Here is a 25360-nt window from a genome sequence, read left to right as displayed (position 1 = left end):
GATTATATGGAATGGTAGAGAATCATGATATCATGAAAATAAAGGCTATTTTCCCAAGTTTTATTGTGAAAAAATTTAAAGGTGCAAAGCTTTTGAAATATTAGTTCAATGATTGTCTATATATCTACCATCTAGATAGAAATTATTAGCATTTGTCATATTTGTTTATCTGTGTTTCTACATCATTTAGCTTTTTTAATTTTTTTTTAATTTATTTATTTATGATAGTCACACACACACAGAGAGAGAGAGAGAGAGAGAGAGAGAGAGAGAGAGAGAGAGGCAGAGACACAGGCAGAGGGAGAAGCAGGCTCCATGCACCGGGAGCCCGATATGGGATTCGATCCCGGGTCTCCAGGATCACGCCCTGGGCCAAAGGCAGGCGCCAAACCGCTGCGCCACCCAGGGATCCCCATCATTTAGCTTTTGATGCATAACAAACTGCAAATAAAACTTAGTGGCTTAAAACAACAAGCATTTTATGTTTTATTTTTTTTTTATTTTAATTTTTTTCCCTAGGCAAAGAACTTTATTAACCTTGTTTCAAACTTTATTCCCAGGCTTCTTCAGCTTAATTAGCTGCAAAGAATGAATTGTGTATAAGCAAAAACTGAAAAGAGCTGCAGTGTCCAAGGGGCTTGGGCTTAAAAATATTAGAGATCTAGATTTTATCAGATCCATGATCAAAATTTTAAAAAGCAGTCATAATATAAAATAGCAGCTCCCAGTAACTTCTTCATGTTTTATCTTCTTCAGAAGTTGACTCAATTCAGTTTGCTTCATTCTTGGAAGCTTCATCAAAATTCTCCACAAGAGATGGAAGTGGAGGGTATTATGCTGAGTGAAATAAGTCAGTCAGAGAAGGACAAACATTATATGGTCTCATTCATTTGGGGAATATAACAAATAGTGAAAGGGAATAAAGGGGAAAGGAGAGAAAATGAGTGAAAATATCAGGTTGGATGACAGAACATGAGAGACTCCTAACTCTGGGAAACAAACAAGGGGTAGTAGAAAGGGAGGTGGGCGGGGGGTTGGGGTGACTGGGTGACGGGCACTGAGGGGGACACTTGACAGGATGAGCACTGGGTGATATGATATATGTTGGCAAATTGAACCCCAATTAAAAATTTAAAAAAAAGGAAAAAAATTCTCCACAAGACCTGGAACTTCATCATCATCATCCTCTCCGGTAGCAAGTGGTGCTTTTCCATCCACAGATTGTTTGGGCAGAGCTTCAGCCAGTCGTCTTAAACTAGTCAGACTGTCTGCACCAAGCTGGTTTAAGATACTGAATAGCATTTCTGTCAGCTGCTTTGTCTCAGCATGGCCTGTAATGGTGAAAATGTTCACTGCCAGCGATGCCTGAACTTTAGGGTTGTTAAAGTGGATCACTGTTCCTTGGCTTGTGAACACATTCACTTTTTCAATACCAGAGATATTGTTTACCCCTAACTTCTTTAAGGAGAACTGAAGTTTTTTATCATCTGCTGTAGCTGTTCTATGAACCACCTTCTTTTGGCGAGCAGTTCCTTTTCCACCAATGCACACTTGTGCTTGCCGTTTGGCGAGTTTCGCCTGGTTCGTGATAGTTTCTTTCATCTTGTTGGAGTGGAAATGGGACCACGCTGGGGAATAGGGTTGGTGCTCAGGGGGTCTCTGGTGGACCAGCTGAGATTAGATGCACACACACGGGGATGCAAGATGGCAGCTCCATTTTATGTTTTAGTATGCATTGACTTGATCCATCTCTCCTACGATCTATCATGTGTCTATGGTCAGCTGGTGGATCCAATGGTGGCTGGATGATCTAAGATGACCTCAGTTATAAGACTAGTACTTGGCTGGCTGTCATCCAGGCCTAGTTCTCCTCTAGATGGTCTTTCAACCTTCAGCAGGCTAGATAGGACTTCTTTTATATGGGAGTGGCAAGGTTCCAAAGGGTAGCAAGAAAGGGCAACTTCCAATAAACAAGTGCTTTTCATGCCTCTGCTCAAGTTATGTTTGCTAACTTGTCCCATTGGCCAGAACGAGTCACAAGGCTAGCAGACAGTCTTTGTGGAAGGGCAGTAACAAAAGTGAATAATTTGTGGTTGTTTTTGCTATCTATCTATCTATCTATCTATCTATCTATCTATCTATCTATCATCTATCATCTCTAATGAGCCATTAAAAGCAAATGGTAGATATCATTTGCTTCACTCCTAAATAAAAATCCTGGAGTTGGTAAGGGGTCTTTTCTCAATGTGACTCTCCTCTTCCCTCTCTGTGGGCTATTTTTGAAAAGCTAAATGTTTTCAATGCACACACATACCACTCTGCCCATCATAGGACATCCTTGCCCTGTCATGTGCAGTCATGCAAATGCAACATCACCTTTCACACAGTGAGACACACTCTTGAGTCTATCACACACAATGTTCACACACAACCTCTGCAACCATGTTTGTGCCTCACCATAACAGAAACACACTCCAGTCTTGTCTCACACCTGTTGCTCCATCACGTGTGACCAGGGAGACACTCTGACCCTATTTTGCCCTTGTCCCCCTCACGTCTGCCACACCATCATCTTCTTCAGCTGCTCATGTTCACCTCCAGCACCTCCTTCTTCCTACTCCCACTGTGGGCCAAGGCCAGTATTCCTACAGCCCTCTGTGCCTGAGTCAATTTCTTCTCAGTCTGAGTTGATTTCTTCTCACATGCAAACCCAAGAACCATGAGAATGCTCTAGGGGACTTCAGAGACCCAAGGCGCGGTGGCCTATGGGAAATGTAGCCCAGTGCCAGAAAAGCAGGATACTAGAAAACCTAAGGGTCATTGAATGGCCTGGCTTGGGGAGTTCCTGGTAGTTGTAGTTGGTGCCCCAATGCACAGGTGTCGGCTTGTGCCAGCCTTGCACTGTGGAGTACTTCAGCATCAGGTCACTGAGTACACGTCCAGGACGAGTGTCAGTAAGGCAGTGGTGGCCACTGAGGTGCCCCAGCCCTTGGAGTAGCACTGGGAACCCAGAGGCAGTGTGTGTGGGGGTGGGTTGGGGGGGTGCCTAGGCGCTTGGGTGCCTGATATGAAGGAGTGGTGGTAGATGGATGCATGGGTGTGCAGGAGCCAGTTCCTACTGGCAGATTCTCAGAGAATTTGAGACTTGTGTTAAACACAACCATTATTTTTTAATTATGTAAATGTAAATAAATATATTAAAAACTAAGGTAACAGAGTCAAACGAATCACTTTCTTATTAATTATCTGTGCTCTTGAGATTATGTCTATAGTGTCTGTATGACAGAAATACCATATGATTGTGTACTACTGCACATCCCTTTCTAGCTCCACTTTTAGTGATACCACTTTGGTAGCTAGAAATTGGCCATGATGGGACTGTTCACACTGTGGGAATTGACAATCATTACAAATTATTATTTTTGTATGCTTGATTTGTTTTTGTTGATTGTTGGGGGTGGGGGAGGAGTTCTCAAAGGCGGTCCTCTTGCTTCTAAATGTCCCACTGGCGCCCTCTTCTGGTAAAGTGTACTATTATGCTCACTTTGAAGGAGAAATCCTGTAATCTTTTCATTTTAACATCTTCTTTCTTTTTTTTAAATTCAAATTCAATTAGCCAACATATATTACATAATTAGTATCAAATGTAGTGTTCAATAGTTTATCAGTTGCATATAACACCCAGTGCTTATCACATCATGTTCCCTCCTTAAGGCCCATCACCCATCCCCCCTACTCCCCTCCAGCAATCCTGTTTGTTTCCTTTTTTTTTTTTAAAGATATCATTTATTTATTCATGAGACACACAGAGAGAGAGAGAGAGGTAGAGACACAGGCAGAGGGAGAAGCAGGCTCCATGCAGGGAGCCTCCTGTTTGTTTCCTATAGTTAAGAGTCTCTCATGGTTTTTCTCCCTCCCTGATGACTTCCCGTTCAGGTTTCCCTCCCTTCTCCTATGATCCTTTGCACTGTTTCTTATATTGCATATAAGAGGGAAACCATATAATTATCTTTCTCTGATTGACTTTATTGCTCAGCATAATCCCTCCACTTCCATCCACATTGATGTCAATGGTAAGTGTTCATTCTTTCTGATGGCTGAGTAATATTCCATTATATCCATATCTATCTATCTATCTAGATATCTATCTAGATATCTATCTCACATCTTCTTTATCAATTCTTCTGTTGATGGACATCTTGGCTCTTTCCACAGTTGGGCTATTGTGGACATTGCTTCTATGAACATTGGGGTGTAGGTGCCTACTTGGATCACAACATTTGTATCTTTGCGGTAAATATTTAATAGTGCAATTTCTGGGTCATAGGGGTAGCTCTATTTTAACTTCTTGAGGAACCTCAATACTGTTTTCCAGAGTGGCTGTACCAGCTTGTACTCCCAACAACAGTTGTTGTTGGGTTCCTCTTTCTCTGCATCCTCACCAACGTTGTTGTTTCCTGACTTGTTAATTTTAGCCATTCTGATCAATGTGAGGTATCTCTTGGGGTTTTGATTTGTATTTTCCTGATTCCAAGTGATGTGGAACATTTTTTTTTTGATGTGGAACATTTTTTAAAAATATTTTATTTATTTGTTTATTCATGAGAGACACACACACACAGAGAGGCAGAGACACAGGCAGAGAGTGAAGCAGGCTCCATGCAGGGAGCCCGACGCGGGACTCAATCCCAGGTCTCCAGGATCAGGCCCTGGGCTGAAGGCGGCGCTAAACTGCTGAGCCACCCGGGCTGCCCGATGTGGAACATTTTTAAATGTGTCTGTTGGCCATTTGTATGTCTTCTTTGGAGAAATATCTGTCCATGTCTTCTTCCCATTTCTTGACTGGATTCTTTGTTTTTTGTTGAGTTTGATAAGTTCTTTATAGATTAAAATTTTTTTTCTTTACTTATTTATTCATGAGAGACACACATAGAGAGAGGCAGAGACACAGGCAGAGGGAGAAGCGAGCTCCATGCAGGGATCCCAATGTGGGACTCGATCCCAGGTCTCTAGGATCAGGCCCTGGGCTGAAGGCGACACTAAACCGCTGAGCCACCCGGGCTGCCCAGTTCTTTGTAGATTTTGGATACTAGCCCTTTATCTGATATGTCATTTGCAAATATCTTCTCCCTGTAGGTCACCTTTTAGTTTTGTTGTCTGTTTTTGCTGTGTAGAAGCCTTTTATCTTGATGAAGTCCCAATAGTTCATTTTTGCTTTTTACTTCACTTGCCTTTGGAGACATGACGAGCAAGAAGTTGCTGTGGCTGAGGTTGAAGAGGTTGTTGCCCGTGTTCTCCTCTAGGATTTTGATAGATTCTTGTCTCACATTTAGGTCTTTCATTCATTTTGAATTTATTTTTGTGTATGGTGTAAGAAAATGGTCCGGTTTCATTCTTTTAAATGTGGATGTCCAATTTTCCCAGCACCATTTATTGAATAGACTATCATTTTTCCATTGGATATTCTTTCCTGCTTGGTCAAAGATTAGTTGACCATAGAGTTGAGGTTCCATTCTGGGTTCTCTATTCTGTTCCTTTGATCTACATGTCTGTTTTTGTGCCAGTACCATACTGTCTTAATGATTACAGCTTTGTAATAGAGCTTGACGTCTGGCATTGTGATGCCACCAGCTTTGGTTTTCTTCTTGGCTATTTAGGGTCTTTGCTGGTTCCATACAAATTTCAGGATTCTTTGTTTGAGCTCTGTAAAAAATGTTGATGGTATTTTGATAGGGATTCCATTGAATGTGTAAATTGCTCTGGGTAGCATAGGTATTTTCACAATATTTATTCTGCCAATCCATGAGCATGGAATGTTTTCCCATTTGTGTCTTCCTCAATTTCTTTCATAAGTGTTCTGTGGTTTTTAGAGTACAGATCCTTTACCTCTTTGGTTAGATTTATTCCTAGGTATCGTATGGTTTTTGGTGCAATTGTAAATGAGGTTGATTCCTTAATTTCTGTTTCTTCTGTCTCATTGTTAGTCTATAGATATGCAACTGATTTCTGCGCATTGATTTTATATCCTGCCATGTTAGTGATTCCCTGTATGAGTTCTAGCAGTTTTGGGGTGGAGTCTTTTGAGTTTTTCCACATATAGTATCATGTCATTGGAAAAGAGGGAGAGTTTGACTTCTTTGTGAATTTGAATGTCTTTTATTTCTTTTTGTTGTCTGATTGCTGAGGCTAGGATTTCTAGTACTGTTTTGAACAACAGTGGTGAGAGTAGGCATCCCTGTGGTGTTCCTGACCTTAGGTGAAAAGCTCTCAGTTTTTCTCCATTGAGAATGATATTCACTGTGGGCTTCTCATACATGGCTTTTATGATATTGAGGTATGTTCCCTCCATCCCTACACTGTGGAGACTTTTAATCAATCAAGAAAGTCTTCGTATTTTGTCAAATGCTTTTTCTGCATCATATGGTTCTTGTCCTTTCTTTTATTAATGTAACATATCATATTGATTGATTTGCAAATGTTGGACCATTCTTGCAGCCCAGGAATAAATCCCACTTGGTTATGGTGAATAATCCCTTTAATGTACTGTTGGATTCTATTGGCTAGTATCTTGGTGAGAATTTTGGCATCCATGGTCATCAGGGTTATCAGTCTGTAATTCTCTTGTTTAATGAGGGTTTTGTCTGATTTGGGGATCAAGGTAATGCTGGTCTCACAGAACGAGTTTGGAAGTTTTCCTTCCATTTCTGTATTTTGAAACAGCTTCAGAAGATATGCTCACTTGGGCAGCACATATACTGAAACAGAAGAATAGTTATTAGTTCTTCTTTAAGTGTTTGGTAGAATTCCCCTGGAAAACCATCTGGCCCTAGACTCTTGTTTGTTGGGAGATTTTTGATAACTGTTTCAATTTCCTTGCTGGTTTTTGGTCTGTTCAAGTTTTCTATTCCTTCCTGTTTCAGTTTTGGTAGTTTATAAGTTTACAGGAATGCGTCCAATTCTTCCAGATTCCTTAATTTGTTGGCATTTAGTTCCTCATAATGTGTTCTTAAAATTGTTTGTATTTCCTTGGTGTTGGTCGTGATCTCTCCTCTTTCATTCATGATTTTTAAAATTTGGGTCCTTTTTCTTTTCTTTTTTTAAGATCTATTTATTTATTCATTAGAGACACAGAAGAAAGAGAGGCAGAGACACAGGCAGAGGGAGAAGCAGGCTCCTCACAGGAAGCCCGATGTGGGATTCAATCCTGGATCCCGTGATCATGACCCAAGCCAAAGGCAGGTACCCAACTGCTGAGCCACCCAGGCATCCCTCTCCTTTCTCTTTGATAAGTCTGGCTAGGGGTTTTTCGATCTTATTAATTATTTCAAAGATCCAGCTTCTAGTTACATTGATCTGTTCTACTGCTTTTCTGGTTTCTATTTCATTGATTTTTGCTCTAATCTTCATTATTTCTCTTCTCCTGCTTGGTTTAGGCTTCATTTGTTGTTCTTTCTCCAGCTCCTTTAGATGTAATGTCACCTTGTGTATTTGAGATTTTCCTAATTTTTTTGAGAGAGATTTGTATTGTTATGTACTTCCCTGTTAGGACCACCTTTGCTGTGTCCCAAAGGTTTTGAACCATTGTGTTTTCATTTTCATTTGTTTCCATGAATTTTTTAAATTCTTTAATTTCATGGTTGACCCATTCATTCTTTACTAGGATGTTCTTTAGCCTCCAAGTGTTTGAGTTCCTTCCAAATTTTCTCTTGTGATTCAGTTCAAGTTTCAAAGCATGTGGTCTGAAAATATACAGGTATTAACCCCAGTCTTTTGGTATTGGTTGAGACCTGATTTGTGACCCAGTATGTAATCTATTCTGGAGAATGTCCCATGTGCCACAGACATTTGTTTTTGGCTTGAACGTTACATAATTCATGTGAATCACATGTCAATGGATCTGGCATATGGTAAGCACTCGTAATTTTCTTAGACCAGTAATGTCACCACACACCCTCACCAGACCCCTGGAGTTGCTGGATCAAAACTACAATGCTGCTTGTCATAACTTATCATCAAGGAAATGCAAATCAAAACCACAATGAGCTATATCACCTCATACCTATCAAAATGGCTAAAATTAGCAACACAGGAAACTGGTGTTGGTGAGGATATGGAGAAAGGGGAACCCTCTTGCACTGCTGGTGGGAATGCAAACTGGTGCAGCCACTGTGGAACACAGTATGGAGGTTCCTCAAAAAGTTAAAAATAGATCTACTTTATGATCAAGCAATCACACTACTGCAAATCACACTACACCAATTCTTTAACTTCCAAATAATTCAATACCATTAATTCAAAGGGATACATGCACGCCAATGTTTATAGCAGCATTATTTACAATATCCAAGTATGGAAGCAGCCCAAGTGTCCCATCAGTTGCTGAATGAGATGTGGTGTATATATATATATACAATGGGATATTATTCAGCCATAAAAAAGAATGAAATCTTGCCATTTGCAATGACATGGATCAGGCTAGAGAGTATAAGACTAAGTGAAATAAGTCAGAGAAAGACAAATACCAAATGATTTCAGTCATGTGGAATTTAAGAAACAAAACAAGCCAAGGGAAAAACATAAGAGGGAGGCAAACCAAGAAATAGTCTCTTAACTATAGAGTACAAACTGTTGGTTACCAGAGGGGAAGTGGGGGATGGGTTAAATAAGTGATGGTGTTAACAAGTGCACTTGTGATGAGCACGGGGTGTTGTATGGAAGCATTGAATTGCTATATTGTACACCTGAAACTAATATAACACTGTATGTTCACTGGGATTAAATTAAAAAACTTTAAAAATATACTGTGATTCTTTCATCAAGGAAGGAGATGGCTGTTGGGTGGGACACCACCAGTGACAGCCACACTAGGAAAATCTCCATCATATATAGGGAACAGAGAAAGACATCTCAGACCTGGAGGAACTTAGCAATTATGCCAACCGCCTAAACTATCTGAGTGAACTCTTAGGAGAGGGGATCCAGCCAAATGATATTTAAATCATAACTAAGCTTTCAGGGAGGGGAGAGGAGGTGAACAATGGCCAGTGATACTCCTGCACTTCTGACCTTCCAATTCCTTTCAAAACCTCCAGGCACTTTCTGCTCTCGAGGCCTTTGCAATGCCATTCCTTTCCATCCAGACTTTCCAGGAATTCTTTTCTCCCTGTCTTTGTCTGGGGCACTCATTCTCATCTTTTAAACTGTAGCTTAATTACTAATTTCTCTTACTGGCCTTCTTTACATCCATATATAAGTCATGATCACCCACCAGTGGTTCTCAAAAAACACTCTTCTTTTTGTTCTTGTCATTCCTTATCACATGGATAACTTTACATTTTTTTATATTCTAATCATTCTATGCATCCTCTGGTCAAATAAAATGTTCATTAGAACAATAATTTTGACTTTGATTTTCCATCTATAGCAGGCATCCAAAAACTATGGTCCCAGGCCAAATCTGACCCGCCACCTGTTTTGTACAGCTAATGAGCTTACAATAGTGGTTATTACATTTTTAAATTATTGAAAAAAGAAAGATGAAAAATACTTATGGACAGTTGAAATTTTATATCCATAAATAAAGTTTTATTGGAATACTGCTACACTGGATTGTTTACATTTTGTCTATGGCTGCTGTCCCACTGCAATGGCAGAATTGAATAGTTGTGACAGAGACCCTGCCTAAAATTCTTACTGTCTGGCCTTTTACTGGAGAAGTGTGCCAACTCCTGCTCTATACTAAGTAGTGAGAAAAATGCATGGCAGATACTGGAATCTATTGGTCCAAATTCAGTGTATCACTTAGACATCAGGCATTTAACTCAAGAGCTGGACTTTTACAAGCAATCATTTTCTTTAGCAGTGCGAAAATAAGAAGTCCCCATAGGGCTAATGGGCAAAAGGAATCCCTGGCTGATGAAAAGTCAAGTTTGCCTCTGATGGTGAGGCAATGAACCTAGACTAGCACAACTGGAGAGATGTGGTGCGTGAATTGTGGAGTCAGATGAGGAGACACTGGTAGATGAAAATATCAGCATGGGGGGGGAGGAGCAAGATGGCGGAAGAGCAGGGTCCCCAAATCACCTGTCCCCACCAAATTACCTAGATAACCTTCAAACCATCCTGAAAATTTACGAATTCGGCCTGAGATGTAAAGAGAGACCAGCTGGAATGCTACAGTGAGAAGAATCCGCGCTTCTATCAAGGTAGGAAGACGGGGAAAAAGAAATAAAGGAACAAAAGGCCTCCGAGGGGGAGGGGCCCCGCGAGGAGCCGGGCTAGGGCCGGGGCGAGTGTCCCCAGGACAGGAGAGCCCCGTCCCGGAGAAGCAGGAGCTGCACCAACCTTCCCGGGCGGGCGGAAAGGGGCTTGCAGGGAGTTAGAGCAGGACCCAGGAGGGCGGGGATGCCCTCAGGCTCCCTGGGACACTAACAGACACCTGCGAGCACAGGAGAGTGCTCCGAGCTCCCTAAGGGCTGCAGCTCGCACGGCGGGGCCCGAGCAGCTCGGAGGGGCTCAGGCGGCGGCTCCGCGGAGGGGGCTGCGGGGCGGGAGCGCGAATCCAACAGCGCAGGCCCTGGAGCACAGGGCGCCGGGACACAGCCCAGGATCCGGCCTCCCCCGGGACAGGCAGAGGCCGGGAGGGCCCAGGACAGCGAGGACGCTCCTGCCCCCAGCTGAGCAGATCAGCGGCCCCGCCCCGGAGCCTCCAGGCCCTGCGGACGGAGAACCCAGAGCCCCGAGCCCCGTAGTTCCTGTGGAGGCTGAATCCAGGCTTCCAGAGTTGCCATAGCAACTGCTGCTGTTCCTCCTGGGGCCCAACGGGGTAAACAACCCCCGCTGAGCCCTGCAGCAGGCAGGGGCAGAGCAGCTCCCCCAAGTGCTAACACCTGAAAATCAGCACAGCAGGCCCCTCCCCCAGAAGACCAGCTAGATGGACCAGTGATACACCCCCGTGTTCCAATACAACTTGTTTTTGGCCACTCTGCACTGAGCAAAATGACTAGAAGGAAAACCTCAACTCAAAAGAAAGAATCAGAAACAGCCCTCTCTCCCACAGAGTTACAAAATCTGGATTACAATTCAATGTCAGAAAGCCAATTCAGAAGCACTATTCTACAGCTACTGGTGGCTCTAGAAAAAAGCATTAAGGACTCACGAGACTTCATGACTGCAGAATTTAGATCCAATCAGGCAGAAATTAAAAATCAATTGAATGAGATGCAATCCAAACTAGAAGTCCTAACGACGAGGGTTAACGAGGTGGAAGAACGAGTGAGTGACATAGAAGACAAGTTAATGGCAAAGAGGGAAACTGAGGAAAAAAGAGACAATCAATTAAGGGACCATGAAGACAGATTAAGGCAAATAAATGACAGTCTAAGGAAGAAAAACCTACGTTTAATTGGGGTTCCCGAGGGCGCCGAAAGGGACAGAGGGCCAGAATATGTATTTGAACAAATCCTAGCTGAAAACTTTCCCAAGCTGGGAAGGGAAACAGGCATTCAGATCCAGGAAATAGAGAGATCCCCCCCTAAAATCAATAAAAACCGTTCAACACCTCGACATTTAATAGTGAAGCTTGCAAATTCCAAAGATAAAGAGAAGATCCTTAAAGCAGCAAGAGACAAGAAGTCCCTGACTTTCATGGGGAGGAATATTAGGGTAACAGCAGACCTCTCCACAGAGACGTGGCAGGCCAGAAAGGGCTGGCAGGATATATTCAGGGTCCTAAATGAGAAGAACATGCAACCAAGAATACTTTATCCAGCAAGGCTCTCATTCAGAATGGAAGGAGAGATAAAGAGCTTCCAAGACAGGCAGGAACTGAAAGAATATGTGACCTCCAAACCAGCTCTGCAAGAAATTTTAAGGGGACTCTTAAAACTCCCCTTTAAGAAGAAGTTCAGTGGAACAATCCACAAAAACAAGGACTAAATAGATATCATGATGACACTAAACTCGTATCTGTCAATAGTAACTCTGAACGTGAATGGGCTTAAAGACCCCATCAAAAGGCGCAGGGTTTCAGACTGGATAAAAAAAGCAGGACCCATCTATTTGCTGTCTACAAGAGACTCATTTTAGACAGAAGGACACCTACAACCTGAAAATAAAAGGTTGGAGAACCATTTACCATTCAAATGGTTCTCAAAATATACCCTAAAAACTATAGAACACTTCTGAAAGAAATTGAGGAAGACACAAAGAGATGGAAAAATATTCCATGCTCATGGATTGGCAGAATTAATATTGTGAAAATGTCAATGTTACCCAGGGCAATTTACACGTATAATGCAATCCCTATCAAAATACCATGGACTTTCTTCAGAGACTTAGAACAAATTATTTTAAGATTTGTGTGGAATCAGAAAAGACCCCAAACAGCCAGGGGAATTTTAAAAAAGAAAACCATATCTGGGGGCATCACAATGCCAGATTTCAGGTTGTACTACAAAGCTGTGTTCATCAAGACAGTGTGGTACTGGCACAAAAACAGACATATAGATCAATGGAACAGAACAGAGAACCCAGAAGTGGACCCTGAACTTTATGCTCAACTAATATACGATAAAGGAGGAAAGACGATCCACTGGAAGAAAGACAGTCTCTTCAATAAATGGTGCTGGGAAAATTGGACATCCACATGCAGAAGAATGAAACTGGACCACTCTCTTGCACCATACACAAAGATAAACTCAAAATAGATGAAAGATCTAAATGTGAGACAAGATTCCATCAAAATCCCAGAGGAGAACTCAGGCAACACCCTTTTTGAACTTGGCCACAGTAACCGGAGAAGGACAAACAGTGTATGTTCTCATTCATTTGGGGAATATGAATAATAGTGAAAGGGAATATAAGGGAAAGGAGAAGAAATGTGTGAGAAATATCAGAAAGGGAGACAGAACATAAACACTCCTAACTCTGGGAAATGAACTAGGGGTGGTGGAGGGGGAGGAGGGCGGGGGGTGGGGGTGAATGGGTGACGGGCACTGAGGGGTACACTTGACGGGATGAGCACTGGGTGTTATTCTGTATGTTGGTAAATTGAACACCAATAAAAATTAATTTATAAAATTAAAAAAAAAGAAAAGAAAATATCAGCATGGGGGGATGCTCAGCAGTTGAGCATCTGCCTTTGGCTCAGGGTATGATCCTGGGGTCCTAGGATCGAGTCCTGCATTGGGCTCCTGTGGGGAGCCTGCTTCTCCCTCTGCCTGTATCTCTGCCTCTCCCTCTGTGTCTCTCATGAATAAATAAAATCTTTTATAAAAAAAAGAAAATGTCAGCTTGGAGACATGGGAGTTTGTCATTAATCCTGTACCTCACAAGTTCTGCATTCAAGCAATGCAAGTCCTCTCTACACCATCCTCAAGATACGTGTTTCCTTATATCACATGAAAGTTTCTCTACAAGGCACATTGATCCCTCTGGATTTTTCTCACCCAAGTATTGCTCATGTTATTTATTTATCTTTTTACCTGTGCCAGCAGTTCTTCAGGGATATTATTGGTTCCTCTTGCAGACACTGTCATTGCTACCAGTAACATTATAATTGCTGCACTGATGGGAAATGAGATCATGGTGTCCCTAACCTATAACTCGAGGTCAGGTGCTTTCTCACACTCTCAGGCACATACCTTGGCAGTGATAGGCTCACCAACCAGGTATCGGAGATCTGCTTGGTGAGGTTTTTTTCTTTTTTTCTCCTTTTAGAAAATGTCAGAAAAAGTGACTTTCAGTGTTAGAGCTTTACCTTGGACTCCTAATATGCTTCTTACCTGGGAAGGCTGGAGTGCTATATTAAATCTGAATACTAGAGGAACGTATAGATGTTCAGAAGGGTACTAAAATGTTTAATGTTTGTACTGTATTTAGAGTTATCATCTTTCCCTTCCCTTCCTTTTTGTTCTTGGCTTCCTGAGACTTCCTGTCCATCCTTTCTTCCTATCAGACTTGCCAGAATGATTCTCCTTTCCCTTCCAATCTTTTAAATGCTTTCTTTAAAAATGGGGACCACAGAACCTCCATTGTAGGAGTGTTATGAGGGATAAATAAAATAACATACATGCCTGGCTTTAAGCACAGACATAGAAACTGTGGTCAGGGCAGCCCGGGTGGCTCAGCGGTTTAGCCCCTGCCTTCAGCCCAGGGCCTGATCCTGGAGACCTGGGATCAAGTCCCGCGTCGGGCTTCCTGCATGGAGCCTGCTTCTCCCTCTGCCTGTGTCTCTGCCATTTTTTTTCTCTCTCTTTCTGTGTTTCTCATGAATAAATAAAATCTTAAAAAAAATCTTAAAAAGAAACTGTGGTCAATTCTTCAGAATGTTCACAGAGAGCCATCGTTTTGGGTGGCATGAGGAAAAGTCATAGGCCATATTCTTCTCAGATTCTTCTTAGACCCCAGGAAAGGAATGTTAATTGTTATGTCTAAGTCTTTTAAGGAGAGAGATATTTGTGAATATATTTTCCAGAATCAATAATGGACATACAGCCACCCATTGACTACATTGTCAGTGCTGAGACAGAGTCATAAATAGGCCATGACATTAGACAAGATATCCTGAGTTTGGGCTCTAATTCAGGATAATTCCCTCCACATGCTCAGGTCTGACCTTACCCTGTCCTTGGTGTGACAGAGGAAATGAAACAAGAAAACATGCCATACAAGGGGCAGGGCACTGCAAAGGGCCCAGCAAAAAGCCCACTGAATAAAGAGCTATTTTCAACATTAGTTGTTGGTATCTGCAGGAACCATGTGAAGGTTGCCACCTTGCTTCTCCCCACCTGGCTAAAGGCCAACGCCTAAAGAAGGGAGAAAACCTTCCTTACCTTGGGGCTTCCTTTTCTGCCTATCTGACCTCCTACTATTTCCTCTCTAATGACCAACTCACTTCTCCTTTCTTGCCCTTATATATGGTGCTTTTTTTTTTTTTGACAAAGGAAGCCTGGACCCTAAATACTTGGATGTCCATGTTCCTATTCCATATTAGTTCTCATTATCTCATGCCTAGTCTTCTTTATCCACACTAGGTTTGTTTCCAATAACTTTGCTCATTCATCATAACACACTGGAATCTGGGGGCATATCATAGAGTCTGCTTTGGTGTTCATGACTCTGCACCCCTCAAAGGCAGATTGAAGCAGGGGAACCCCTTGAACATGGTTGGTGTACCCATACCCCAGGTTCTGTGAGTGTTGGCTGCTAAAGCCTCATATCTGCATCCCTCTCAGAATTACCCTTAGATGTAATGCAACTCCCCTACAATGTTACCTGAATGTCCAGTGGCCAATGATGACTGAACTAGAGTCTGTAAGTCCAGCTGTTGCCTCAATGAGACACTAACTGTGCTGCAGAGTATACACCAGGGTCCCCTGTGTGACTGGGACAAGACCACACCCTTGCTTAGCCTCCTTCCCTCCTCTTTCCTGAGAGTTCTCTCTCGCTAGAATACTTTGGAAGCTTCTCCATCACAGGCTCTGCTCCAAGGAACTGGGCCTAAAACACCAATAGTTTTATTTTATAGTGGACATGAGGCTCAGCAGAAAAGGCATAAGACCTCAAATCTGAGCTGTTAAGATCTGATATTCCTGTCATCAAAGATAACTCTGAGATAGAGTGTGGGGTCCCTTCAACACCACGTACTCGGAGCTGGAAACGGGAGGTGGAGGCTTTCCCAGTGTGCCATTATTCCTGAACATTGGAAATTCATTTATTACTACTGAGAATAATACCAGATTTGCCTGCCTGCCTGCCTCCTTCTCTCACCCTCCCTTCCTTCCCTATTGGTTTTTCTTTTTTCTCTTCTTTTCCTTTCCCTTCTCTTCCCTTCCCTTCCTTATGCTTCTCCTGTCATGAGAATGGATTTTTAAGGTGATGTTGCTAATCTGTGATTCCCCTCTCCCTTAAAATAAATACTTCAGCTCCCTCCTCAGAATCACGTAGTGTACACACCCACAAAGAAAGGTGAGTGTCTCCTGACTTCTGAGATTCTGGGGTGAGAATTTGTAGACAAGATACTGCTTACTTCCTCCTCTTCTGAAAAGACTTCATGGTTAGATGTAACATAGGAGCTGAGAGTAGGAGATTTGGAAACACCATGCTTGGATTCCAAGGCTCCTATATTACTGTGGGGTGATTTTAGATTATTTTTATTAAATTTTTCTTATTTGAAAATGGGCAAGGATAGTAACATCTCTATTTTTTATTTATTTTATTTAATTTTTTTAAAGATTTTTTAAAAATTTTATTTATTTATGATAGTCACACACACACACAGAGAGAGAGAGAGAGAGAGAGAGAGAGAGAGAGAGAGAGAGGCAGAGACACAGGCAGAGGGAGAAGCAGGCTCCATGCACCGGGAGCCCAATGTGGGATTCCATCCCGGGTCTCCAGGATCACACCCTGGACCAAAGGCAGGCGCCAAACCGCTGCGCCACCCAGGGATCCCACATCTCTATTTTTTAAAAAGAAGGTAATAACTTAAAGTATGTAAAGTGATATACTTAGAACAGTGCTTTTCTCCCTGGATTCTATATATATGGCACAAATGGAAGAGCCAGTGATGCCTCTCCCAGCCCTTGACTCCCAGAGTTTATGCTTAGCATGAAAAAAATCATCTATTGTCCAAGCCAGGACCATTTAGCATAAAAGAGGATTTAATCAAATTCTGCAGGGCACATTTTTGCCTTTCTCATTCAATATTTCCGTGTCTTGTTCAGTGAGAATGCTGTCTCCCAACATCAACACATTTATTCCTTTGTTTGGTGCAGTGAAACATTTATTTTTTATTTTGTTTATTTAATTAATTTTTTAGTGCAGTAAAACATTTTTATGTATATTTTTCTATTGGAGTTTGATTTGCCAACATATGGTATAACACCCAGTGCTCATCCTGTCAAGTGCCCCCCTCAGTGCCCGTCACCCAAACAATTTTTTAAAATATTTTATTTATTTATTTGAGAGAGAGTGCGTGCGTGTGTGGGGGCGGTGAGCAGAGGGAGAGGGACAAGCAGAAACACTATGGATCACCCTTTTTGCTAACACTCTGTGACTGAACTCCAAGTTGGGCTGCCCAGTGGCTTGAGAGCCCAATATTCAACAGACAGTTTTGAATGGAAAGTAATTTGAGCTAATTTGAGCTTTATTCAGGAATCCAGCCACCTGGGGAGAAGGTGGGCACTTGTCCCAAAGCCAACTCCAGTGTTTCTGCTGGCCCAGTGGTTTTTAAAGGAGTTTAGGACAATTAATTAGTAAAAGGAGTGCAGTGGTCTGGAACTCTCTTTCTTCCTTCCTTCCTTCCTTCCTTCCTTCCTTCCTTTCTTTCTTTCTTTCTTTTTCTTCTTCTTCTTCTTCTTCTTCTTCTTCTTCTTCTTCTTCTTCTTCTTCTTTCTTTCTTTCTTTCTTTCTTTTTCTTCTTTCTTTCTTTCTTTTTTCTTCTTTCTTTCTCTATTTTTTTAAGATTTTATTTTTAAGTAATCTCTACACCCAATGTGGGGTTCAAACTCACAACCCTGAGATTGAGAGTCACACGCTCCGCCAACTGAGTCAGCCAGGCACCCATGTGACATTTCTTGATTACGTGCAGACTCTGTAGTGCCAGCTACAAATATTACCTCAGTGCTCAGGGGTTGTATGAAGAAGTCCAGTTCCTGTTTTGTGATGTGCAGGTGTACTCTGTTCTTTCTGCAAAGGAGGGCAAGATCCACAGATATACAAAGGGAGGTCAGTAAAATCATTTGTGTGACCTAAACAAAGAAAAAAATGTTACTAAAAATAAATTGCTAGGCTAATCAGAAAGCTGCAGTGGCTTCAAAAAGACTTGCCAGCCTCTGTGGCCCTGGAAAGTTTTGGTCCTTCTCTCCTCAAAGTCAGTGATATGTCTGCTATGGATCAAGGGACTTAGGTCAGCAAATAAAGAGTGTGTTAACTTGAAGCTAGTTAACCCTTAAGACCAGCTGGAGTGCTGTTACTTTTTAGAAAACTTCCCTAGCCAAGGACTCTACTTTAAACTCTAAAGAAGGAGCAGAACTTGGTGAGGGAGATTTCTTCCATAAACTGCCATCCTGAGGTTTGATGGAGAAAGAGAGAAGGTGTAAGCATCTGGGGAGAGCTGGTAATCCTATATCTGTTGTCATAATTATCCCAATTCAGCAGGACTTTTAATCTTCCTGGACAACCTGGACCAATGTCATGCCACCTGGGATATAGTTGTCTAGTGCTATGGCTATGGACCAATACATATCCTTTAACTAAAATGTAGAGGAGCAGTAAGTACAGAATATCAAAGCCCTCCAAAATTATTTTCTTTCTTCTTCTTCAAACATTCCTCAAAGTTGTGCACATAATATCCTTTTAGGATATTTAAAGCCAACCTATATCTACTGTAATATTCTTTTACAATTATAAAATTGCTAGTTTTTCCCCTTTTGTCTTGACAATATTTACCAATGTTAGACTCATTTATATATCTTTTATATTTTTTGTCAATTATAGAGCTATTTTTATTTCTATTTCATTAATTTACTATATTGTCTTCAATGATATCTTCCTTCTCCTGTCTTCAATAAAATTTTGCTAAATTCGTAGGTTAATTTAAAAATTTTTTCAGTTTAAAATTATTCCACAAAATCTGTTAAATCAGGCAGACTGATGGTGTTATTCATATCCTCTACATTTTATTAATTTTTGTGAACTGAGTGGCATTCTCAGATAGAAATCTGTTAAACTCCATCTTATGTCCTTATATTTCCTAAAGCTTTTTATGCATAAAGAGGCAGCTATCAATTCAAAATCCTACAGGGTCGAGCCATTAACATGAATAGAGATAGCTGGTTTCATGAAGGCTATTACAAATTATAGGGTGCCTGCCCCAGTCAATGGAGTTGACATTACCTAGCTTCAACAACCATTCAACATGGAAGAACACTGGACAGGAATATAGCATTTTCTTATTTTGAAAGACAAACAAAAGCTTCCAGATTGTTTAAAATTGACATGTAACCTAAAATATTTAAACTACAGAGTGGGAAAAGGAAGTGAAATATTGGTGCTATTTTATGGCATTGTGTAGCCTATGTTTAGAAAAATGTCATTCATAAATATGCATCCTAAATAAGTATATCCTAAATAAAATGCTAGAAAATCATATATAGGAGGAATAGAACTAATTTACTCTTTCAGAGTAGTTTGAATCAATATTTGGATATCCAATAACATGAAATAGGATTTTGCAAATATGAATAAAGGTGAAATTTTTTTTATAAATTTTTATTTATTTATGATAGTCACACACACAGATAGAGAGAGGCAGAGACATAGGCAGAGGGAGAAGCAGGCTTCATGCACCGGGAGCCCGACGTGGGATTCGATCCTGGGTCTCCAGGATCACGCCCTTGGCCAAAGGCAGGCGCTAAACTGCTGCCACCCAGGGATCCCGAGGTGAAATTTTTTAATATTGAATTTGCCGCACCTTAGTGATACACATATTCTTTCTCTCTAGATCATCTGGCTTTGAATAAAACAAACTCCTTCTGAGTATTGACACTATGGCTCCTTGTGAGTTGGTAATGGGGATTCTCTTCCTTTTCCAGACTGCAGTTGGGCTCCTAGGGAATTTCTTACTCCTTTATTTTTATATATTGACTTTGTTCACTAAACATACTCAGAGACCTACAGATCTAATTCTTAACCAGTTGGCCTTAGCCAACTTTCTAGTTCTTTCTTCTAGGGGAATCTCTGAGGCACTGGCAGCTTTTTGTTTGGACTATTTCCTGGGAGAAGCTCTGTGTAAGATTACCTTTTATACTCATAGGGTGGCCCGAGGGGTTTCTCTCTGCACCACCTGCCTTTTGAGTGGCATTCAGGCTATCACTATAAGTCCTAATAATTCCAAATGGGCAGAACTCAAACTGAAAGCTTCTATATTTGTTCAAACCTCCTGTTGTTTCTGTTGGATTCTTCATCTCCTGGTAAATATTGTTGTGCCAGTGAAAGTGACTCACCCAGAGAATACTATAAACATCACACACAGAAAATTTGGACTGTGTTCTGTAGAAGGGTCTGATTCATCCATAGCCTCACTCTATGCATTCATCTCTACCTTCCTTGATATTTTGTGTTTGGGATCAATGGGTTGGGCCAGTGGCTCCATAGTGCTCTTCCTGCAAAGACATAAGCAGAGAGTCCAATACCTTCACCACACCAGTCTCCCTTCCAGAGCTGCCCCAGAGACCACTGCCACTCACACTGTCCTGCTTCTGGTAAGCTTATTTGTCTCCTTTTATTTTCTATCCTCTGTCATATCTATCACTGTACATGATTTGCATTGTCAAACCAAGCCAGCAACTGGCAAACATCAGTACATTCTTGGCTGCTTGTTTTCCAGCTTTCAGCCCCTATCTCCTCATCAGTCATGACATTCAAATCTTAAGAACCTACTTTGTCAGCTGTAAAATAAAAATCTCCAGGGATGCTCATTGGTTGAGCATCTGCCTTCGGTTCAGGGAATGATCCCAGGGTCCTGGGATCGAGTCGCACATCAGCCTCCCCACAGGGAGCCTGTTTCTCCCTCTGCCTGTGTCTCTGCCTCTTTCTATGTGTCTGTCAAGAATAAATTAACAAAATCTTTAAAAAAAAAACACTCCAAATAGTCCCTTTACAAACAGCCACCACTCATTCAATAATTGTTTGAGTGCAAAATAGTCGACATCTGTAAGTCTAACTGTAGACTCACTTAAAAATTCATCCTGGTTATTTTTCAATGTGAGATTTCAGTCCTGTGATTTAATTTTCTAAATGCATTAACATTCTCATTGAATATTGCCTTCCAGTACAACAAAATACATTTTATTTTCTGCAGAAACTGCATAATCCAAGAAAAAGGGGCTCACTTATGTTAACACTTGGTGTTACCGTAATGAGATGCCAGAGCCCATATAATAATTCTAATGAAAGGCCCACTTGATACTCTTCATGCCCTACCAGGCATGATTTGAATGCACTTTTAAAGGCCTCATCCTTTGGGTTGCCTGTGTGGCTCAGTCAATTAAGCATCTGACTCTTGACTTCGGCTTAGGTCATGATTTCAGGGTTGAGACTGAGCCCTGTGTTAAGCCTGGCACTGGGCTCTGTGCCTGAGTGTGGAGCTTGCTTGGGATTTTCTTTTCATTGTTTAAATCTTACTTATTTATTTATTTGACAGAGAGCTAAAGAGAGAGCACACACAAGCAGAGGGAGTGGGAGAGGGAGAAGCAGGCTCCCTGCTGAGTAGGGAGCCTGATGCAGGGCTCGATCCCATGACCCTGGGATCATGACCTGAAATGAAAGCAGCCCCTTAACCAACTGAGCCACCTAGGCGCCCCTGCTTGGAATTTTCTCTCTTCCTCTCTCTCTGCCCCTCACCCCGCTCTCTCTCTAAAAAGGCCTCATCCTTTAATATGGGTCAGCCAAAGACCAGCAGGCACTTGAACAAACATTCTATCTGGAAAGAAAAACACAAAGACAAACAGGTGGCGGCGGAGGGGTAGTAACATGGGGGACAAAAGCATATTAAGGAAATAGAACAGTTCTACAATTTGTAAGTAATACTGTTGATGAGATATAAAACTATTGCATGCATAAGGCAAGGGTAGAATGCTATTAAAATGAATGATAAAAGACTAAAAAGACCTTTTGGGAATTAGGACCATGACGGAAGAGATATAGTACTCAGCAGAGTGGTTGGAAGGTAATATGTCGCCACCTCTAGGAAATTGGAAGAAGGGAAAAGAACTTAGAAACAGAAAAATAGCAAAACATTCCTGGAGGTGAATATCTGAATAATAGATAACCCTAGGAGAAAGAAATATAAACACAGAGAGGAGAATAAAATATCAAAGAAATTATACAAGATGGTTTGTTACATCTATTTACAGACAAAAAGGCCCATTTGTTTAATGGGAAATGAATTTAAATATGCCAATATCTAAATTTTAAAATATCAGAGAGAATAATACTCTTTTTTTAAATTTTATTTATTTATTTACGATAGTCATACAGAGAGAGAGAGAGGCAGAGACATAGGCAGAGGGAGAAGCAGGATCCATACACCGGGAGCCCGACGTGGGATTCGATCCCGGGTCTCCAGGATCGCGCCCTGGGCCAAAGGCAGGCGCCAAACCACTGCGCCACCCAGGGATCCCGAGAATAATACTCTTTAGCTCCATCCATGTCATTGCAAATGGCAACTTCTCTTTGTTTTATGGCTGAGGAATATTCCATTATATATATTTCACTCATATGTGGAATATAAGAAACAAAACAAATGAACATGGTAGGGGGAAAGAAAGAAAGACAAAGCAAGAAACAGACTCTTAACTATAGAGAACTGATGGTTTGTTTGGAGGAGAGATGGGCAGGGAGATGGGTTAAATAGATGATGGGTATTAAGGAAGGCACTTGTGATGGCCGCTGGGTGTTGTATGTAAGTGATAAATCACTGAATTCTACACCTGAAACTAATATTATAATGTATGTCAACTAACTGGAATTTATTTATTTTTTAAAAGACTTTATTTATTCGTAGACACACACACACACACACACACACACACAGAGGGAGAGACACAGGCAGAGGGAGAAGCAGGCTCCATGCAGGAAGCCCGATGCGGGACTTGATCCCAGGTCTCCAGGATCACGCCTTGAGCCAAAGGCAGGTGCCGAACTGCTGAGCCATCCTGGCTGCCCACTAACTGAAATTTAAATAAAAACTTGGAAAGACAAAAAAAAATATTGGAGAGAAATAACAGATTCCTAAGGATTCTGCAAAGCAAGCAGCAGGTCATATCCAAAGGGAGAAAAATCAAAATGGCTCAGATTTCTAAAGAGCAACATTGAAAACTGGAAGGCAATGAGCAATGCTACCAAACTTCTGAAATAATGATTTCTAAACTAAAATTGGATGTCTGTCACACTAAACTCTATTTAGAATAGAAAGATTTTCAGGAAGCCAAGTTCTCAAAAGGTTCTATTAATGGTTTTCTAGGAATTACTGAAGGCCAAAATCTCTAAAGTAAGCGAAAAAGAAAACAATATGAACCCCTGGAAACTGGAGATTCAACCCACCATAAACGCTAATGAGATCTGTTCAATGGTAGAGAAAGAAAACCTAGGTTGACAGTTATACAGCCAGCCTAGAGATTATGCAGTTGAACTGGTGGCAGAGGAATGTAATGAAGAAGAAAATTAGGGATGCCTGGGTGGCTCAGTGGTTGAGCATCTTCCTTTGGCTCAGGTGGTGATCCCAGGGTCCTGGGATTGAGTCCCGCATCAGGCTCCCCCCAGGGAGTCTGCTTCTCCCTTTGCCTATGTCTCTGCCTCTCTCTGTATCTCTCATGAATAAATAAATAAAATCTTTTTTTAAAAAGCAGAAAGTTAAATTGATAGAATTCTTGACATGTTCTGTTGAAAATTTGGGAATGAATAAATAATTTGTACATGGAGAAGCCAAGCATATTAAACTACATTAATTCTAATTTGGGAAAATTAAAATTGGTATGAGAATAGCAATGTAACATGAAACCTCATATAACTCAGCAGTTAACAGTCATAATAGATAAACGCTGATCATTTATTTGACCAAAATACATGTATTTAAGCTAGTGTGGAGGGTTTATTTTCTATTCTGTCAAATGCATCTCTAAATGATACACTGGCAAATATAATTGAAATATATAGTCTATCCCTGACCCCCAGGTGCAGTCTTGTGAGCTGGATCTGGGAGTTCCCTGTCTCCACCTCCGCTTCCAGCAGAAAGTCATTATGTGACTAACACATTTTCATCAGATTTCCTATGATTTACCCTGAAGTATATGTGAAAATGATGTGCCCTTCCAAGAAATGTGGAATTAGGTTCCAGCCTCCAGCTATTACCTTAATCTTTGAAAATGACATGAAGGGGAAGGTCACCAATGCACACTGCCAGTCTGAAACTTTTCAAAGTTTTCAGATTGCAGCAGAGCTGCTGAACAATTAAGGAATAATCCACAACACAAAATTTACCTAGAACAGGTATCACTGAGACAGCTAGAGAAGTTATTCATTTTTTTTTACAAGGTTATTTGTTGGAGTAAAATTTGGCAAAAACAGCACAACAAATTCAACTGGAAACAATCATTGATCTGAAGGAAGATCTGAACAAACTAGATGACAAAGAACTTGCTGAAAGAAAGAGCATCATGGGATCCCTGGGTGGCGCAGCGGTTTGGCGCCTGCCTTTGGCTCAGGGCGCGATCCTGGAGACCCCGGATCGAATCCCACGTCGGGCTCCCGGTGCATGGAGCCTGCTTCTCCCTCTGCCTGTGTCTCTGCCTCTCTCTCTGTCTGTGACTATCGTAAATAAAAAAAAAAAAAAAAAAAAAGAAAGAGCATCATGGATGAACGTTTTGAGAAAAATCAGAAGAAGGATGAACCAAATTTTGTTTATGACACTGAAGTTGAGTTCCTACAGGATGAACAACTGCAGTCTTATGGCTGGGACACAGAGTCACCTAAGTTCTTTTTTTTTTTTTTATAAATTTTTATTTATTTATGATAGTCACAGAGAGAGAGAGAGAGAGAGAGAGAGAGAGGCAGAGACACAGGCAGAGGGAGAAGCAGGCTCCATGCACCGGGAGCCCGACGTGGAATTCGATCCCGGGTCTCCAGGATCGCGCCCTGGGCCAAAGGCAGGCGCCAAACCGCTGTGCCACCCAGGGATCCCCGAGTCACCTAAGTTCTGATATAAAAAACTAAAAAAATTAATTGGGCTAGGAGAAAAATCTATGTTTATACAAATAAACATATATAAACATGTATAAAATATATAAACATGGTTTTAGAAAAATGTAACTGTATATGGTGGGTCATATTTGGATCAACCATGTTACTTTTCAAAACCAGCATATGTGGAGTATCTACTATGTAGATGCATGAGGAATTCAGGGAAAATAGAATATTGGAATCTGCCTTTAAGGAGCTTATAATATAATTGGAAGATAAGTCAAAAACTTGTGAATAGCTAATTAACAGTATTAGGCAGAAAAAAATATTACAGCCAAATGCTTGATAAAAGTTAAAGAGGGTCAAAGGCTAGATGACCCTAGGGTAGACTAGTCAGGGAAGACTGTCCTTTAGTGGTGAGATGGGACTTTGCCTGGATCTAGAAATGGTAGTGTTTGGGTAGCAGTTTATATAAAATTCCAGATGACAGAACCTGGGATAAAAAAAGGGGGAAGAGAGTAGTGGTAAAGAGATAGGGATTAGAACATTGTGTATGAGGAACAGTAAGCAATTTATAGCTGGATAAGATTGGAGGGCATATATGGTTACCAGATTACCT

The 25360-nt window shown here is 41.2% G+C and overlaps 1 protein-coding gene and 1 pseudogene across 3 annotated transcripts; one reads left to right on the top strand and one right to left on the bottom strand.

Moving 5' to 3' along the window:
* Positions 1-769: 769 nt before the first annotated feature.
* Positions 770-1602, bottom strand: LOC129500742 (transcription factor BTF3-like). Of its 3 annotated transcripts, none has more exons than XM_055311486.1 (2): positions 1176-1602; positions 770-822 (listed from the first exon to the last, which is right to left on the bottom strand). In XM_055311486.1, the coding sequence occupies exons 1-2, from the start codon at positions 1600-1602 to the stop codon at positions 770-772; spliced, it is 480 nt and encodes a 159-aa protein (XP_055167461.1). The 3 variants fall into 3 exon arrangements, with proteins under 3 accessions (XP_055167461.1, XP_055167463.1, XP_055167462.1); XM_055311488.1 differs by having other exon boundaries at positions 770-818; positions 1223-1602; XM_055311487.1 differs by lacking the exon at positions 770-822 and adding an exon at positions 833-837 and having other exon boundaries at positions 1164-1602.
* A 22252-nt stretch (positions 1603-23854) lies between these two features.
* LOC129500121 (centrosomal protein of 19 kDa-like) lies at positions 23855-24556 on the top strand (annotated as a pseudogene).
* The last annotated feature ends 804 nt before the right edge of the window (positions 24557-25360 follow it).

The sequence above is a fragment of the Nyctereutes procyonoides genome, unplaced genomic scaffold (assembly GCF_905146905.1).
Source record: "Nyctereutes procyonoides isolate TBG_1078 unplaced genomic scaffold, NYPRO_anot_genome, whole genome shotgun sequence".
NCBI classification, from domain to species: Eukaryota; Metazoa; Chordata; class Mammalia; order Carnivora; family Canidae; genus Nyctereutes; species Nyctereutes procyonoides.
The sequence above is the reverse complement of the archived record's forward strand: the minus strand, read 5'-3'. Positions and strand labels throughout refer to the sequence as shown.

Bases quoted from the DNA above. Each gene is read 5' to 3' on its own strand.
- LOC129500742 (XM_055311486.1), bottom strand. From the start codon at position 1,602: ATGAAAGAAACTATCACGAACCAGGCGAAACTCGCCAAACGGCAAGCA. The intron at 823-1,175 runs ATGAAGTTCCAG...AATACCCTCCAC, and splicing joins TACCGGAGAGGATGATGATG to TTCCATCTCTTGTGGAGAAT.